Consider the following 17949-nt stretch of genomic DNA (forward strand, 5'->3'; position numbering starts at 1 on the left):
TCATAGCAGCACAGTTTGTGATAGCTAAAACTTGGAAACAGCCCAAATGCCCATCAACTGGAGACTGGATAAAGAAAATGTGGTTTTTTTCATAAAATGGAGTACTACTCAGCCATAAAAAATGAGATATTAGAGACATTTATAGCTAAGTGGATGCACACTGAGGCAATACTCTTAAGTGAAATAAATAGGACACACATGTATAAATAACAAATGGTTTCTCTGGTGTTAGAAACTGAAAGTGTAAATAAGGACTAAAATGTATAATAGGTAATATGAAATAGGAAGAAAAGGGGCAAAGGGAAAGGAAGTGGGAGGGATAGGGGAAAGGACAGAAGAGAATGGGATTAATACAAGAAAATGGAAAAATAGGAACAAAATCTTTGTAAAGAGGGACGAATGGAGGAGTTGAAGGGAGGGCTGGGCAAGGGTGAAAAATAAGAACCAAGTGACATTATGTAAAGGTGCAAATTTCCAATGATGAATGTCATTATATTGTATGCCTAAAATGTATCAATGATTAGAATAATTGATAATGCAAAACAGGAAGAAAAGGTCCAAAGGGGTAGGGGTAGTGGGAGGAGCAGTGGAAAGAAGGGAAAAGAAAAATGCTGAGAAATGGAAAAAATGGAAATATAGTCTTTGTAAATAGGGAAGGGTGGAGGGGGTGAAGGGAGGGCTAGGAATGGGTAAAAAATAAGAACCAAGATGCATTATGTAAAGGTACAATTCCCAACGATAAATGTAAGTGTGTTGTATACCTAATATGTACCAATAAAAGAAAAAAAAAAAAAAAAAAGATGAGGTGGGGCTGAGTATGTCTGGAGTCATTTCTGCATCTTTTAATCTATTCCACTGGTCCTCAGGTCTGTTTCTTCGCCACTACCATGCTGTTTTTTATCACAGTAGCTTTGTAGTATAGTTTCAATGTGGAGGTTGTGATACCCCCTGCCATGTCTCTGTTGCCTAGAACTGCTTTTGCTATTCTAGTTCTCTTCTGGTTCCAAATGAATTTTTGGATTGTTTTCTCTAGTTATGTGAAATATATTGTTGGAATTTCAATCAGCATTGCATTATACTTCGCTTTTTTTTTAATGTAGTAGCCAAGCTAATGGGTATGAGGTGGAATTCCACTGTGGTTCTGATTTCCCTAAAGATCAGCAATGTTGAGCATTTCTGTCTGCATACTGGTCATGTGTGTATCTTCCTCTGCCTACTTTTTAAAACAGGTTTCTTCATTTTTTGTCATTTTGTATAATAATCCTTTATTCTCCCACTCTGCGGGGTACCTTTTTATTATGCCAATTATGGTTTAAGTACTTTAATCACTTTTTTTCAGTGCCAGGGATTGAACCCAGGGCCTCATGCATGGCAGACAAGCACTCTACCACTCAGTTTTATCCTCAGTCCTATTTTATCAATCCTTAAACCACTCATACATATTATATGCAGAAAATGTCTCTAGAATCATGATAAATTAAATATAAATTTACATTAAGCATTTATTGTATTTTGCATTATATTTCTTATAGTTATTTTAAATATATAACAATATTTTTACCCCTCATAAAAATATATTTATATTCACCTTTACATTAAAAAAACTAAGCACTAATCTAGCTAGGTACAAATAAAACTTTATCCAGAGCAAAATTAACCTTTGGTATATTTCACAAAAAATGCTGGGTGTCAGACTTACTAAAAACCAACATAGTATTTCCATGATTCAATAATTAGGCAACACTTCATCCAATTTTAGCTTGCGCTCCTTTTTTTTTGAGACAGGGTCTCACTATATAATACAAGCCAACCTTGAACTCATTGTGTAGCCCAGGATGGCCTTGAACTCTAGGTGATCATCCTGCCTCAGCCTGCTGAGTGCTGGGATTACATGTATGCACCATTACGCCCAGGTGCTTTGCACTTTTTAACTGCATCTTTCAGAGACTAAAGAGCGAGCCTCTGTTAATTTATTCTGCACCAGAAGCTTGTCTTACCCATTGGTCTATCTAGAATAGTAGTCAAATTTGGCTTTTCACATATTTCAGAGTATTTCATCTGCAATTATTATTTTATTCTGTATTTTCTTAATGTACTGGTACCATTTCAAATGCATTACCTTAAATTGAGGGTTACTATGCAGATACAAAGAAGGGCTTATGGCAGACATCCCAATTCAGACATTGCTACAATATTCACAGAATTACTTCAGAACAACAGTATAATATCTATATTAAACAAAACAGAGCTAACATGTTTTTATCCTATTGGTTACTTTTTAAATTATTTTTCAAAAGAATTAAGTGGTCTAATAAAATATACACTTAAAAGATGATTTAATTAGTATGTACTTATAAATTTTTAAAAATAAGAATTACAGTTAGTGATTGTGCATGTAATATACGTGTGGAAGGTGAGAATAAAAAATGAAATGAGAAAAAAAATTAGGAAAAAATAAGAGGAAATCAGACATTCAGAACATTCCTTAAAGTTCCTGTAGGGCTATATAATCAACATGGAGTTGTAATGACAAAAGGTAAAACAATTATCATTCAGTCTCTGGAATCTACTTTCTCAATGAAAAAAATTATTCTTTTCTTGAATAACAAGCTAAAGCTAAACTAATGTTTAAAGTTTAAACAGGTGATGCACTGTAATGTAAAATATGTCATACATCAAAAACTGTAAGAGAGCTGGGGATTTAGCTCAGTGGTTTTGCCGCCTGCTGCACAAGCACAAGGGCCTGAGTTCGATCCCCAGTACCAAAAAAAAAAAAAAACTGTAAGTACCCTTGACCAAACACTTCTAATTTTTTACTTGTCTCTCTAAGAAATACAAAGTGAATGGGCTCTTCGCACTGGGAAATAAAAGCTCAAATACAAAGTGATGGGGTCACTTACCTTTCTGACTGGGAAAAAAAAGAATCTCATGAGAAATAAAACTTTGGAAAGAGAAGACTACTACTAAAGAGAAAAGCTGGGAGATCACTCTGAAAAAGGCAAAGATTGGGTTAAAAGGACCAAAGAATACAATGCCCAGCAAGTGTTTATTTTTTTCTACTCTAAAGCAAAGAGGGGAAATTGGGAAAGGCAACATTTCTTTTTCTTTTTTAATTCTTAACAATTAGTTCTTCTTTTCCTTCTTTTAATGCCTGCTATAAAGATCTATTTCATTTGGTGTAAGTACATGGGTATTTTATTTTAAAAAATGGGAAGAAAATTGCTAACCTCTTAGGCTACCCTGTGGCAAACTGTGTTAGTTGCTGATATCCAATTATTTTCTTCACAAGTGTTATTCTTTGCAAAGATCAATTTCTTTGACAGAAATTGAATCAGGTTTCATTTTCTCTGCTGTCTCACTGATACAGTGACCATAAGGACTCTGTTTTGACACATTAGACGATCAAAAAGTACACTGAGGTGGATACACAGGAGAAATTTTTATTCCTTTCTTCCTTCCTCTTTTTGTTAAATGTTACAATGCAAAAACAAAGTTCTTAGAGGTATTTAAGCCATGTTGAGAACATGAGACAACAAGCTTGAGGACAACAATAAAAATAAAGAAATAAACTAAAAACAAAAAGAAAAATAAGATGATAGTGATGGAACAAAATAAGCCTGGAGCATTAAGCTACTGAAACAACGTCAAAACCACTTATGCTTATACCACTTATCATTTGTTTTTGGTTAATACACCATTTAGGCAGCTGAAAGCCTAGAATATACACAACATCTTGAAAAAGATAAACAATCAGAACACATAATCAGTAAGGAAAACTTTGCCCAATGGTTTTAGACAAGGAAATGACAAGATCTGACTTAGATTTTAATGGGATTATACCATGCTAAAAGCGCCCTCTTATTTCCTGGAAAGGGGGTTGCCAACTTGGGGGATCAAATCTGGCCCTGCCTGTTTCTATAAATAAAGTTGCACTGGGATGTATTCATACTCATTTGTTTATCTATTGTCTTTGGCTGCTTTCATACTATTATGATAAAGTTCAGTTCAAGTGACACAAACCATAAGCCTGCAGGGCCTAAAATACTGACTACCTAGCTCATACTGAAAAAATGTGCCACCTTCTGCTCTGGAAAAGCAAAAGTTGCAAGAGCTAGATTATTACAGTAATCCAGGCAACAAAGGATATTTTGGACTAGGTAGCAGCAATGAATTTTATAAGAACTGGACATGTTCTGAAAATACTGCTGAGAGGATTTGAAGTCTAAGAGATTATAGTCTGAATTACCAGCTGTAAAGTTATCTTAGATAATTTTTTAAATTAGGCTTAAATTACTAAGTGCCTAACATAGTCACATAAAGGCCACTTAAATTCCCATGTAAAATATCTAAATTTAAGCAACGTAACTTTTTGACAAACTCAGTCAAAACTATTTGACCCACCAAGAATTCATTCCTACCAAAAAAAATAAATAAATAAGAATTCATTCCTACCAATCCTGATTCTCCCAGCAAAATCAAGGTACCAGAGTTCAGTGGCCAAACATCTGAGGCCTTTAAATTTAATCTATGAATGATTCCAATCTATTAAAGGTTATAAGAAGAAAAATCAATAACATCTATAAATAATCTTATATTGAAATGAAAATTTTCTACATAACATTGTTCAAAAGTAGTAAAATTATACTTTAATCACAGAAGAAACTACTGTTTAGGTTTTGTTGGAATATAATTTTAAGAATAACTACATAATATGAAACAATGACATAAATTTTCAATCATAACAATCTGTGCTATAGCTGTTTTTAAAATAACATGTATCATAACATTGTCTGAACATCTTTTAATAACACATATTATGTCATAATAGCATGGTTTTACTATTCTTCTAAAGAATTTCGAATACTTTCAAAGTGGATCAAAAAGAACAGAACTTCAAATGGGTCCTCACAATGTAATAAAGCACTATTCCAGGGACTATAAAACTGAGTTTAATTTCCAGTACCAAAAAGGGGGGGGGGATTTTACAATATCATTATATGAAATTGACATATTTATTTTTTCAGCCATTCTTTTACAGTCTGTATAAGGCCAATACAGAAATGTAAATTAAAACTACACTGAAATATTATCTTACTCCAGAAGGATTGGCTATCATGAAGAAAACAATAACAAACCCTGGCAAGGCTCTAGGGGGAAAATGGAACCCTTCTACATTGTTGGTATGAATGTAAACTAGTACAAACCACTATGGAAATCAGTATGAAGATTCCTTAAAAGGGCCAGGGATTTAGCTCAGTGGTTCTGCCGCCTGCCGTGCAGGCGCAAGGACCCGAGTTCAATCTTCAGTACCCAAAAAATAAAATAAAATAAATTTTCTTAAAAAATTAAAAAAGAAATATCATTTGATCCAACTATTCCCCTTCTAGGTATCTTCCTAAAAAAATAAATCATCATATTACAGTGAAACAAGCACACCCATGATTATAGCAGCACAATTTGTAATAGATAAATCTTGGAAACAACCGATATGACCATCCACAGATGAATGGATAAAGAAAATGTAGTACTTATACACAATGAAGTACTACTCTACCAAAAAGACAGATGAACTTGAGGCATTCATAGATAAATGGATACACCTTGAGACTATAATATTAAATGAAATAAATCAGACACAAGTTTAAATATCACATGGATTCTTTTACATGAGAAAACCCAAAAAATAAAAATACAGAGCAAAATAAAAGATAGATGATAGGAAGTAGGGATGTATTTTTCAGGCAGGAGGGGGAACAAGAAATGGAGGGAGGGAGAGGGAGATAGAAAAAAATAACTGGGAGAAAAATGGAAATAGAGCTTTTGCAAATGAGAAGAGGACCAAGAGGTGGAAAAACAGGAAGGGATGGGAGGGATAGGGAATGAAAATAGAATTAATATGTGCTATGTACATGTGCCAACCCCCCAGGATAAATATAATCATATGTACTGCAAACATATACTAATAAAAAATAAATTTAAAAAAAGCAATTTAAAGTAAAAACACCTCATAAAGTGTTGCACTAGATAAATAAGTCTTCATAAAAAAAAAAAAAAAAGCCATGGGAAAAAAATACAGATCCAACTTGATAAACAAGTCTTTAAAAATTCTTAGAAAGGCTAAAGAGAATATAAAACTGAAACTGAGACAAGTTATGCTTGCAAACAATAGATCTATTTTAATTTAAAATGTTTAATTTTAAAATGCGGTAACACTCCATGAATCTGAATGTACAGGATAACCACATACAAATAAACAAAAATGACTACTTTCAAAAGCAAACCTCACTAATACCTATTTATGTAAAATCTTGAATTCTGAAACACTGTTCAGAAACCTTTATAGTTTTCTAATTCTCTAAGTGCTTATCATAATATTATAGACAACTGAGTTAGGTAGAAATACTATAGGCAGTCAGATAGTGCTAGGTCCTCGAGAGAGTCAAGACAAAGGTGAAACACAACACAACTGAGGCCAGACACATCTGTTGGAGACCGGGACTCAAGATAAGGACAAGATAACCAGACCTGTATACCTCCTCAAAGGATAAACACTGGGCCTAATGAAGTTTAGACAGACATTAGTCACCCTGGTTGATTATCAGGACCTCTGGACCCACCGTTTACTTGTAGTCAGACTTGTTGTGTGACTTATTTCCCAATTAGACCACTATTCCCTAAGTGATTACACTTTTAACCTTACTGGTTGATCATGGCTGTGGCCTACGCTGAACCCACATGGGTTTTACTACAAAAAACTCCCCTATAGAGTGGGGTCCCCATCTACCCATTTAGGTCCCCTCCTGCCTCTCAAAATCTATCCTATCAATAAATATCTTCCTACTCTTAACCTCTGTTGTTCCTAGAATTCATTCTTCAATTTTTAGAGAACAGGAGCTCAGCATAATCAGACATCTAACAGGTTAGGATATATATAATATTTCATACTTCATCTCCAGCATTATTTCCTGTATCAATAATAAACCAGGAAAAAAGTAAATAGTCTACAGCCAACATTCCCTTCCCCAGAAAAAGAGTACACTGAGCAAGACAGCAACTAGGAAGAAAAGCCAGTTTATTATTCCAGGGCAGCTATCTAATCAATCATGGGAGGCAACCCTGCAAGAAAGAAGCCTGAGTTCCAAGTTCTACATCCTGATGAATTTCAGGTTTCCCTGTAAATTCTCCCAAATTAGCCCACAGACACAGACATACAGAGCACAGGTTACAAACAGTATTTAGCTTAATATTACAGGGGTTTTTTGTTTCATTTTAATGTTCATGCCTTTAGATGAAGAGATGTGTCACAGTTCATGACTGTGGCCCAGAGGGAAGGATGAAAGATTACTTAAAAGTCAGTGTCCAGTTCATACTTCAAGAGGGTCCATAGGGACTGCCATTAACCAAGACCCTTCAGTGTGAGTGAGTCTCGTAAGGACAGTCACAAACCAAAACTTCTATGGCCTTTTACTGATAGAACCAGGAAGCAGATCTTAAATTGTAGGTGTCAGGTATTTTTTCCAGTGATAGAAAAGTTGACCAGTACAACAGTATAACAATTCTATTTGGTTACTCAAATACAATTTCAGATTCTCATACAAAATATACTGATAATGGTTAAAATACCTTGGAAATGTTTCATTTTATCTATCAAGTCTCACTATAAAAATTCTAATATTTTCTAAAAGTCTGACATGCTTTAAGACTGTCAAAACTCAGATATTTACTCTTAAAGTTTCAGATCAATGATCTAACCAAATACTTTAAGAATAAATTTTAAATTTTCTTCTTTGCTTTGTATCTATTATAAGACATAAGAAATCTTATAAACATATTCACCAACTATGGGTTAAATCAACCTACCTCTTCTGCTGCTGCCTCTGAAAGCAAACCTTCTTTCTGGGCACAGGTCACGTGAAAATAGGCTCTGCACATCCCTGCATCACAGCTAATGCAAACTCCGGTTCGAGCAAAGCGAGGGTCTTCACAAAAGCTACATTCCTATAAGAGAACAGGAAGATTCTCAGAGGAAAAATATTTCCAAAACAAAGGCTGTATGCTCATATAAATCAAATACTAAATATTTAAATTCTAAAGAAATACTACATAATAGGGAACCAACAGGGTACCAACACAAGCAACAATTGTAGACAAGCCAAGAGTTTACATGACAAAGGTAATTCTTTACATCATTCCAATGAATAAAAATTCAACTAATGTAATAGTCAAAACAAATAAATATTATTTGAAGACTAAGTATGTGCCAGTACTATCTAAATTGCTTCACATCTATTAATATATGTAATCACTTAACACAAGTATGCTGAAGAAGTGAGTGAGAATTATTCCTATCTTACATATGAGATATGCGGGATGGATATAAGTTAAGGCACTTGCTTAAAATAATAAAAAAGTAACTGGGAGTCAGACTTCACACTAGGAGGACAATCTTATTTTATTTTTTTGTTGTTGTTGTTTTGTTTTGTTTTTTTGGGTACCGGGGATCGAACTCGGGTCCTTGTTCTTGAGCAGCAGGCAGTGAAACCACTGAGCTAAATCCCAGCCCAAGGACAATCTTATTTTAAAAACTGCCATTAAGCTACACTAACTTTTAATATTATATTGCTTCAAAAATGAAAATAAGAAACTATCTGCTAAAAAATCTGCATACTGTATCCAAAAATATCATAATTTTTTAAAATACCTTTTAAAGAATAGCAATTTTGATAATTTGGAGAAACTGATAGTGATATATAACATAGCAAATTATTTATATGCTTTCTAAATAAAAAAGGGAACATTTACAATGAAAAGTACATACTACTAAATTATTTAAAACCTCCCATTCTTAATAAAAAAGGAGACCCTAAACCTAATATATAATCTTCTTTAGTAACAAATCTTCATAAAAGACAAACCTGCTAAAATGGGAAAGAATGTCAATGGACCATTACTGAAGTGTTTACTATATACATTCCTAATAAACTAAATATGAGGGAAATATGTAAAGGGAAAAATAGAAAAGTTTCTTTAGACACTAAAAATACTGCTTTAATACTACATAGTGACTACCCCCTGGGTAGACCAGACACCAGCAATGAATAAAACAATGAGAATTAGTCAGGGAATAGATGTAAAAAAATTTTTTTGAAATCCTGACATTCTATTATCTAACTAAGGGTCTTTTATCTATAAAAGTAGATCATGTATGACATAAAATACTAGCAAATAGCAATCTAACTACACACCAAAAGTAACAGAGACAGAAGGTAAAAGAAAGGGAAGGAGAGAGGAAAACAGAAATTAAAGGACACCAACACTGTTTGAAAATAAATCCTTCTAAATCTGAGGAATCTTGTACTCCAAATTGCTTAGAATAATCCTCTATGTGATTTATTTAATATAAAATGAAACTGACCAAGGGATTTCACAATGTACACAATGAAAACTTTGCAGACAATAAAGCCTTAATAAGGCCATGGAATAATTTATCAAAAAAACCTGGAATCTTCCATAATTGCCCGAATTATTTAAAATGCCAGGGAACTAAGAAACTGAGAGAACGGGAGTAAAATGTAATCAGGTTGGGGAAATGAGTACACAATGTGACCAAGAAGAGCTGTTCCAGATACAACTCACAACACTGAGTTTGATTTTGCAGATAAGCTAGTGTATATAATTTTCACCTCCACTTCCCAATGATACTTGATTAAAGCCAAATAAATTAAAGCAAGAGGATATTTGTCCCAAATTTTCACACAAGCAAACTAAATTTTAATTTACAGGAATCCCTTGTGAATGATCAAATTTTTTTAACAAGCGAGCTTCAGCTTATCACAGCCAACTAACCATCAGATATGTAAGTTGAGATTTTCCACCAGAGCCTACCCATACAAGGTAAACACATACCTATAGTCCATTAAGAAACTACTTTACTTCCACATTAAGCATATAAAAGCCTGCTGCTCATAATGTTAAAACAGAGATCTCTAAATCTCTTCTAGTTTTTGGTGGTGCTTGATTTATAAATCTTTTAATGCTCAAATAAGCACTGCTAAACTTACTTTGTCTAAAGTTTTCTTTAAACGTTTTTTTGTCAGAAGTGGAACCAAAGGAGACCTATAACAATCCCCAGGAGCAACGAGCAACCAAGAGAAGTCAGGAGACCAGTGCTTGATGCTCTCCTTTGTAACTAGAGGGTATGGGTGGGTAAGTTCCTCTCAGATTCAGGATCTGAAAACTTGTATTTTTGAGCTCTCTGTCTTTGAGCATTTCTTTAATTGGACTGGTCCAGAATCAGACTGAGTTTAATAAATAGCTGGATTTGGTTCAGGTCTCAGGTAGGCACTTTTTAAAAATGTGTCCTCATCTAAGGAGTTCAGGGCTCCAAATCCTAAAACACCAGCTAGTTTTGTTTAAAAATTACAAGCACGAAACATATATATATATATATATATATAGAGAGAGAGAGAGAGAGAGAGAGAGAGAGAGAGAGAAATATGAGTTTACTAAGGACAACTCAGAATTACAGTAATCTTGACAAAATTGTTCACTTATAAGGAAAGAATCCAAGAATCCTCAACACAATGGGATGTTGTTTTTGATTGGTATGCATAAGGACCTAAAAGATTAAATGAATCAAAAAACTGCTTCTCTAAGACTCCTTATAAAAAGCAATCTTTTTAATGACTATCAGTAAGTTTAAAGACAGCAGAAAAATAAAACTCTCACGTATTTAACTTTTTTGGACCCTTGCTTTTGTGAAGACTGCCTATAAAACCAATTAACAGAGAAATAGCTTGAGTATGGCAATCCTTGTTTGATGTTATATCCTGTCTACTTAAAAACAGCTCCCCAAATCTCATTGGTACCTTACACCCCCGGAATTTTGCTAAGTTAAATTATGGATATTCACTGAGTATCTAAATCATTTCCACTTAAGAAAAAAATACTAAAATATTAATTACTGAATATAAGCTTATCCACTTTGGACCTCTTACTACAAAGAAAATAAAGATAATTGGATCTGTTAGTAATCATGTGCTATGTTACTAGTGAAAAATCTTCACTATGAGAAAGCACATGATTCTAGAAATTATAAAATACTTTTAATTTACTGGATGTCAATACATGCCAGGTAGTTCACAATTGCTTAACCCCTGTTCTCACTAGAAAATAAAGCTATTGAAAGTTAAGAATTCTAAATTAATCTATGATAATGAAAACGAGAAATGGTAAGAGAAACAATATTCCAGGTAAGTGAAGCCATGGGGTATGAAGGATATGTTTTTGTAAAGGATATGTTTTGTTAGGAAAATTAATTTTTCTTCTAAAGTAGAATGACTACTGCACAATGGGAAAGAGGTTAAAAAACAGGACAAAAATTAATGGATATAAGAAAACTGCACAAGGTTTGTAGAAAACAAGGGTCAATAAAGGACTTCTATGAGTGATCAAGCTGCCTGAGATCTGAAGAGAAGTACAAGTTTTTTTAATCTGAACATTAATATCAAAATATAGTTTCAAAAGTACAATGATATAAAACCAGAATTTGGTTTTCTCTAAGGAAATCAAATTTTCTTGGAGTACCAGTCACCACTTAGTAAGAAACTCTGGGCCCCACCCCACGCCTGCCAAGGACACTCTGAAGAGCCTCCTGCGCAGCCTCGTCCCTCAGCCCCACCGCCGCCCCTCGCTGTCCCGCCATGGCTGTGCACCTCGTCAGTGGGTCCCTACCCCTCCTGGGCGCCTGCCTTGCCTGGTGCCAGCCCGCCATGAACTGTTCTCATTCTGGAGGGGAAGCACGTCTAGAAAGTTCTTCTGCTAAAAGATTTACAGATATAGGAATTAGAAGAATCTTTTCTTCGAAGCACATTTTCTGGGAAAGTGTAAGAAAGTTTTTTCAAGAAGTGGTTCCTAATCATGCAGAATGGGAGAAAGCTGGAGAAGTGAGTAGGGAGCTTTGGGAAAAAGCTGGAAAACAGGGACTGCTTGGTGTCAACATTACAGAAAGTCATGGTGGGATTGGTGGTGACCTGTACTCAGCAGCTGTTGTTTGGGAGGAGCAATCCTACATAAATTGTTCAGGTCCAGGTTTTACTCTTCATTCAGATATTGTCATGCCCTATATTGCAAACTATGGCTCAGAAGAACAGATTAAGCACTTCATCCCCCAGATGACTGCAGGCAAATGTATTGGTGCCACACCAATGACAGAGCCTGGGGCTGGGAGTGACTTACAAGGAGTAAGAACAAATGCCAAAAAAGATGGAAGTGATTGGATTCTCAATGGAAGCAAGGTGTTCATCACTAATGGCTGGTTAAGTGATGTTGTGATTGTAGTCACGGGTTACAAATCATGAAGCTTTATCACCTGCATGGCATTAGCCTTTTTCTGGTGGAAAATGGAAGGAAAGGATTTATCAAGGGTCGGAAGCTACATAAAATGGGATTAAAAGCCCAGGATACTGGAGAACTATTCTTTGAAGATGTCCAATTGCCAGCTAGTGCCCTACTTGGAGAAGAGAATAAAGGCTTCTATTACCTCATACAAGAGCTTCCACAGGAAAGGTTGTTAATTGCTGATTTTGCAATTTCTGCCTGTGAATTCATGTTTGAAGAAAACAGGAACTATGTTAAGCAAAGAAAAGCTTTTGGGAAAACAGTTTCACACATACAGACTGTGCAGCATAAACTAGCAGAATTAAAAACACACATATGTGTAACCAGAGCTTTTGTCGACAGCTGTCTGCAGCTGCATGAAACGAAACATCTGGACTCTGCCCCTGCTTCCATGGCAAAATATTGGGCATCTGAGCTACAAAACAGTGTAGCCTATGATTGTGTACAGCTCCACAGAGGATGGGGATACATGTGGGAAATACCCGATTGCAAAAGCTTATGTGGATGCCCGAGTTCAGCCAATCTATGGTGGTACCAATGAAATAATGAAGAAACTGATTGCAAGAGCTATCATCCGTGACCAGTAGGCATCTGCCCACATCCTGGAATCCTATTATAGCTAATCAGGTTTTAAATCTACTAAAGACAAAATCTAAACTGGAAAAGGAGGAACACGGCACGTGCTTTTTATGTGCTCTGTCTATAGAGAAAGAAATCAAATACAGATTAACACAGAGGAAGAGAAATTTTTGAATCCAAAATATCAAATTTTCTCATAAAAAGTTTAATTTTTAATTTTTTTATGTAGAAGTCAAAGATTTTTTTAACCCTAGAAGCCTTAATATTTCATTTATCTCTAAAATTCTAAAAAGTATTAATTATATAAATCCTTAGAATTGAAGAACTAATTTTATATTGTCATGCTATAAAAACATTAATAACATTGACCATGCACTTGTAAAGGGGAAAATAAATAGAATTTAGAATTTAAAGACACTCAGCTATGTATGTTTTGCTCCAAATTCCCTAGAACACTGGTAACACCATGCTACACCAACCCCCTATTTTTATGTAATGAATGGAACCTATTCCTCAAACAAAACATGACATTTTACTCTATCAACATATGCAGTTATTATAAATCAATTAAAAATAAAACTTCTTAAAAAGTAAGAAACTCTGAAAGGTTTCCTTTTTTTTTTTTTTTTTAGGAAACCTGCCTAGGAAAAAAGGATTGTGAGTCTTACAAAACAAGTTCCTGTGCATCATACTATCTTTTAACAGGTCTTTGTTTACTTAAGAAAATTGAGTCCTCTCCATTAAAAGAACTAAGGTTTTTCTATATTTATGTAACTTTCTGTATCTGCCCATAAAATGTTTTGTCTCTCTGTACAATTAAATATTGTTTCAGAGTGACCTGTGGTCATATTTAATCAAGTGTCTTAAAGACATTTTTGACCACTTCCCAAAATCAAATTCTAATTTAAGCGACTTTCATCTTGAACTAACTGTGCGATGTCCCAAAAGGCCTCTCAATTATTCCAAAAGAATTTTTTCTCTTTCCTTATAAACAGAGAGATATAAAACCAATTAGGCTTATTTAAAATGTTATATTTGCATGGGAAATACTGTCAAATGAGAAATGATCTTTAATATTACTTGAGATTTTTAATCGCTTGTAGATTTATACATATGGTAAAATATGTCCTTACTGATAATTATTTAAACTAGTCTTTTATAAGCTCTGTGCTTTGTGAATAATGAAGCTGCTATCATAAAAAGTAGTAACTTCCATTTGCTGTAATGGTGAACTAGATAGTGCAAATGACTGTAACCTAACTAACTAGAAAATCCTGACAAACATTTTGTTGTTTTTGTTTTTAACTACTATTCAAAAGCATCAGAGAGGTAATATGACAGGGTAGTTACCTAAGGACCAGGAACGTAAGTTCAGGATCTGAGGCTTTAATTAATTCTGGAGAAGGCAGCTGAAGTTATTGTACTATTCCAATTACCAAAGCTGAAGCATGGTACTGGAAAAGAAACAGGGGCCAAGGATATGGGGACAGGATTGTAAGGCGGGGTCAGAGCTCAAGGAAGATATCCCAGGTATAATATAAGAAGCTTTCAAATTTTTGAATTTTCACTATTAGAATATTCCAAAGTATAATAATTTATAAGTTCCTGATATGATTTGACAGTTGCTGCCCCCTCAAAATTCTTACGTAGGAAGCTAATATCCAATGTGGTAATATTAAGAAGGCTTTTTGAGAAGTTATTAGGTCATGAGGGTTCTTCCCACATGAAGCAAATTAGTGCCCTTATACAAGCTGTCTCTTTCAGCCAAATGAGGATATGGTGACAAGGTGCCATCTCTGAGGCAGAGAACAAACCCTCACCAAACTCCTAATCTGCCAGCACTTTGATCTTGGATTTCTCAGCCTTAAGAACTATGAGAAATTTTTATTTATACATTACCCAGTCTAAGATATTGATTACAGCAGCCTGAAAGGACTAAGTTCCTTACCCTACCGTTTATGTTTTATGTTATTGATGGTACTCAAGAGTCTTCCTTCCCAATATCCCTGTAGACAGTAGAGACTGTACTGTTACCTAATTAATTCTAGGTTTCCAAGGACATTTACAGTAATTATATATTTTTTAAAATAAATTTTATTTTATTTTATCCTATTCCACCCCTCAAGCCCTCTTCCCTATGAGCAAAAAGCTTTGTTTCCATTTCCTCCTTCTATTTTCACTTTTTCTTTTCCCTTCTTTGTTTATAGTAATTATATACTTACATTAAAGTTATTAATAAGAGCATTTTTAATCATTTATCAACCTGAAGTTTGATGGATCAAATCCAATTTATAAACTGTCAAAGCTGAGAATCATTTGCTTGGCAGAAGTTAATGCAATCATAAAAACAAAGTATTTGAAAACTGAACAAAATATAAAGTGCTTCTTATATTCTTTTTTATAATTTTGATAAATTCCACTTCAAAAGTCAGAAACTAGGATTATATTTGATCCAATTGATTATAAATAACATTGAACAATATATTTAGTCAGTGTGTCTTGTGCCAGGGAAATAGCTGTAGTATCAATTATCATTTTACTCCATAGATTATTTTGTATTAAGAATAATCTATAAGAGAAATTATACATTACTAGATTTCTAGGAAAACTGCATCATTAATAAATGATTTAGTACTAAAGGGCTGAGCAAATAGCATACTAATAAGCACTTCTAAACACACCAATGCTATAAATAAAAAGCCATATAAACTAACAAGCAAAAATTCTCTCTTTTAGACAATCAAAATCTCTTTGTCTCACCTTGGCACCATATTTGGAATAATTCATTTCTGTTAGTGTCACTGGTCGTAATTTGTCAATATCTCCAAAGGCTACCCCAGGTACATAGAGGGCACAGACAATGTGAACCCATCTATAAGGAGAGAAGATTATGATTTTTTATCAGATCCTTTCACGAAATTCTCACATGGAAAACAAACATATAAAAAAAGTGCCATCTTAAAATACTACTGAAAGAATTATTTGATCAAATGTTAAAATCTTAATTTCAGACATGTAAATGAAGAATATTGAACATCAACAGAATGACAGCAGTTACAGAAAACATGCCTGAGTTAAGCATTACTTTTTCAGTAGCTTACCCAAAACTCAGATTTAACTATAATTGCCCTTCACTAAATTTCACTGTACAGTGCTCTTATCTGTTATGCTTAAACATTTGCATAAAACTACTATTCAAGGGAAACAAAACATTTTCATATGCATATGAAAAGTATTCACAGTCATTGCTATAAGCATTCGAGAACTAAGGATTCTAATTTAAGAATTAAGGATTCTAATTTAAGAACTGTAAGGTTACTCTGCAGTAATTAGATAAAATTGTTCTTTATTGTTATTCTTCCAAAAGCTGTCATGTAATCCTTAAGGATATATTTTAAAATATGTTTTGATGTGCAGTTTAACTCTTCCCAGGTTCAAAGCTGATCACTGGAAGAAGATACAAAACAAACATAATAATAGAAGGCAGTCACATTTTCATTCATCTTATCTGCTCACCAAACAATGCATGTACTAAAATTTATATGACCCAAATACAAATATATTTTTAAAGTCTGAATGATGCTGTAACATTAAACAAAGAATTTCCCATTTCAGTAGACTTTTAAAAATTTAAGAACTGGTTCCAATTTCATGTTTTTGAAATTGATCTGAACCACTTTTAATATGTTAGACACTCCTTCTGTTTGTTTACAACCAATGTTGAATCACTGTCTTTGAAATTTAAGTAGATCTATCACTTCTATAAAAAAGGGGTAAAAATTAGATAGCAAGTCTCTATTGACCTTGTGAATATATTAATAACAAATTCTGCTTTATCCCAGATGAGAGGCTGTGAAGAGGACATGGTTCTGGTTTTATAATATGAGTTTTAAAGAACTAAGAATCACTGTATAGAGGCACTAAGGAAAAGTTACAAATCTTTTAAAATATTATCGTTTAATAGGGGAAAAAATCCAAGGTTTTGAGATTTTCTTGATTGAACATTTTAATCCAACCTCTCTAATGCATTCTGTGGAGTTCAATATAAAGATACAGATCTTCAACAAGCAGCCGCTTTCTCAATTTAATTTGTACAGTTTTTTCATGCTCCACTGGTGTATTAAATGTCGCTATACTCTGTAGGAGTTAGTTTTTGATAAATCCAACAGCTGGCTGCTTGCTTCATACTGACCTTCTTAAAATGTTTTAGAACAAGCCATACAAGTACTGTAGATTTAAACTGCTATTTCAGTGTGATTGGTACACAGGCGCATCATTTCATCTAACCACTCATGTAAGGCTACCAACTTGAATCCTTATTAACATACATATCAAAGTAAGTGAAAATTGCTGCTAAGACAATTTTGGTCACTTTCAATACCTGTATATACTTTTTTATGTGTTTAGCAACACATATTTTAGAATTTTGTAATTAAGTCAAATCAGGAAATAAAAATCAAAACAAAATCTTCCTTGTTACTTTACCATCCATTTTGCTTGGAGCTATGATGACAGATGTTGATTGGGGAAAGGAGCAGAAAAATAAACATCACATAAAACCACCACAAAACAGTCAAAATTGTCATTCTATCATAGAAACTACTTATAGATTCTTTTAAATGCATACATGTTAATAAGGCAGACCAAGCAGAAATGCATTTCTCAAAAGATTCATTTCAGACTGGGAACTATATTAATCAATCAAGTGATTATGAAATGCTTTATATTTATAGTTCCTTTATAATATACATTCATTTCCAGTATGTTATTTTCATTCCTTCACTCAATAAACAATTCCTAAGTATCTAACAGGCAGGGAGCACTCACTACAAAGGCATATTAGAAGTTACAAAGATGTGTCAAATCTGCTGTCTTCACTCCTTGAATGTTAGCTAGAAAGGAATAAAAGCCTTAAGTTTTCTCACTCTGCATATCAATAAATAGGCTCAAATGGATTAAGTAATTTCAAAA

The 17949-nt window shown here is 33.8% G+C and overlaps 1 protein-coding gene and 1 pseudogene across 6 annotated transcripts in view; one reads left to right on the plus strand and one right to left on the minus strand.

The window, feature by feature from the left end:
- Positions 1–17949, minus strand: part of Phf14 (PHD finger protein 14) — a 320314-nt gene that overhangs the window by 264125 nt on the left and 38240 nt on the right. For all 6 annotated transcript variants that reach the window (XR_015448743.1, XR_015448744.1, XM_087204669.1 and 3 more), the window contains exons 6-7: positions 15739–15850; positions 7861–7998 (exon numbers count right to left, since the gene is read on the minus strand). Coding sequence is in view for 4 of the 6 variants with exons in the window: in XM_087204669.1 (XP_087060795.1) it covers positions 7861–7998; positions 15739–15850 (250 nt within the window). In the remaining 2 variants the exon portion in view is untranslated. The remainder of the gene's footprint in view (positions 1–7860; positions 7999–15738; positions 15851–17949) is intronic.
- Positions 11688–13040, plus strand: LOC101705875 (long-chain specific acyl-CoA dehydrogenase, mitochondrial pseudogene; annotated as a pseudogene).

The sequence above is a fragment of the Heterocephalus glaber genome, unplaced genomic scaffold (genome assembly GCF_053883595.1).
Source record: "Heterocephalus glaber isolate CG9 unplaced genomic scaffold, H.glaber_assembly_v1.0 deba00000546, whole genome shotgun sequence".
NCBI lineage: Eukaryota > Metazoa > Chordata > Mammalia > Rodentia > Bathyergidae > Heterocephalus > Heterocephalus glaber.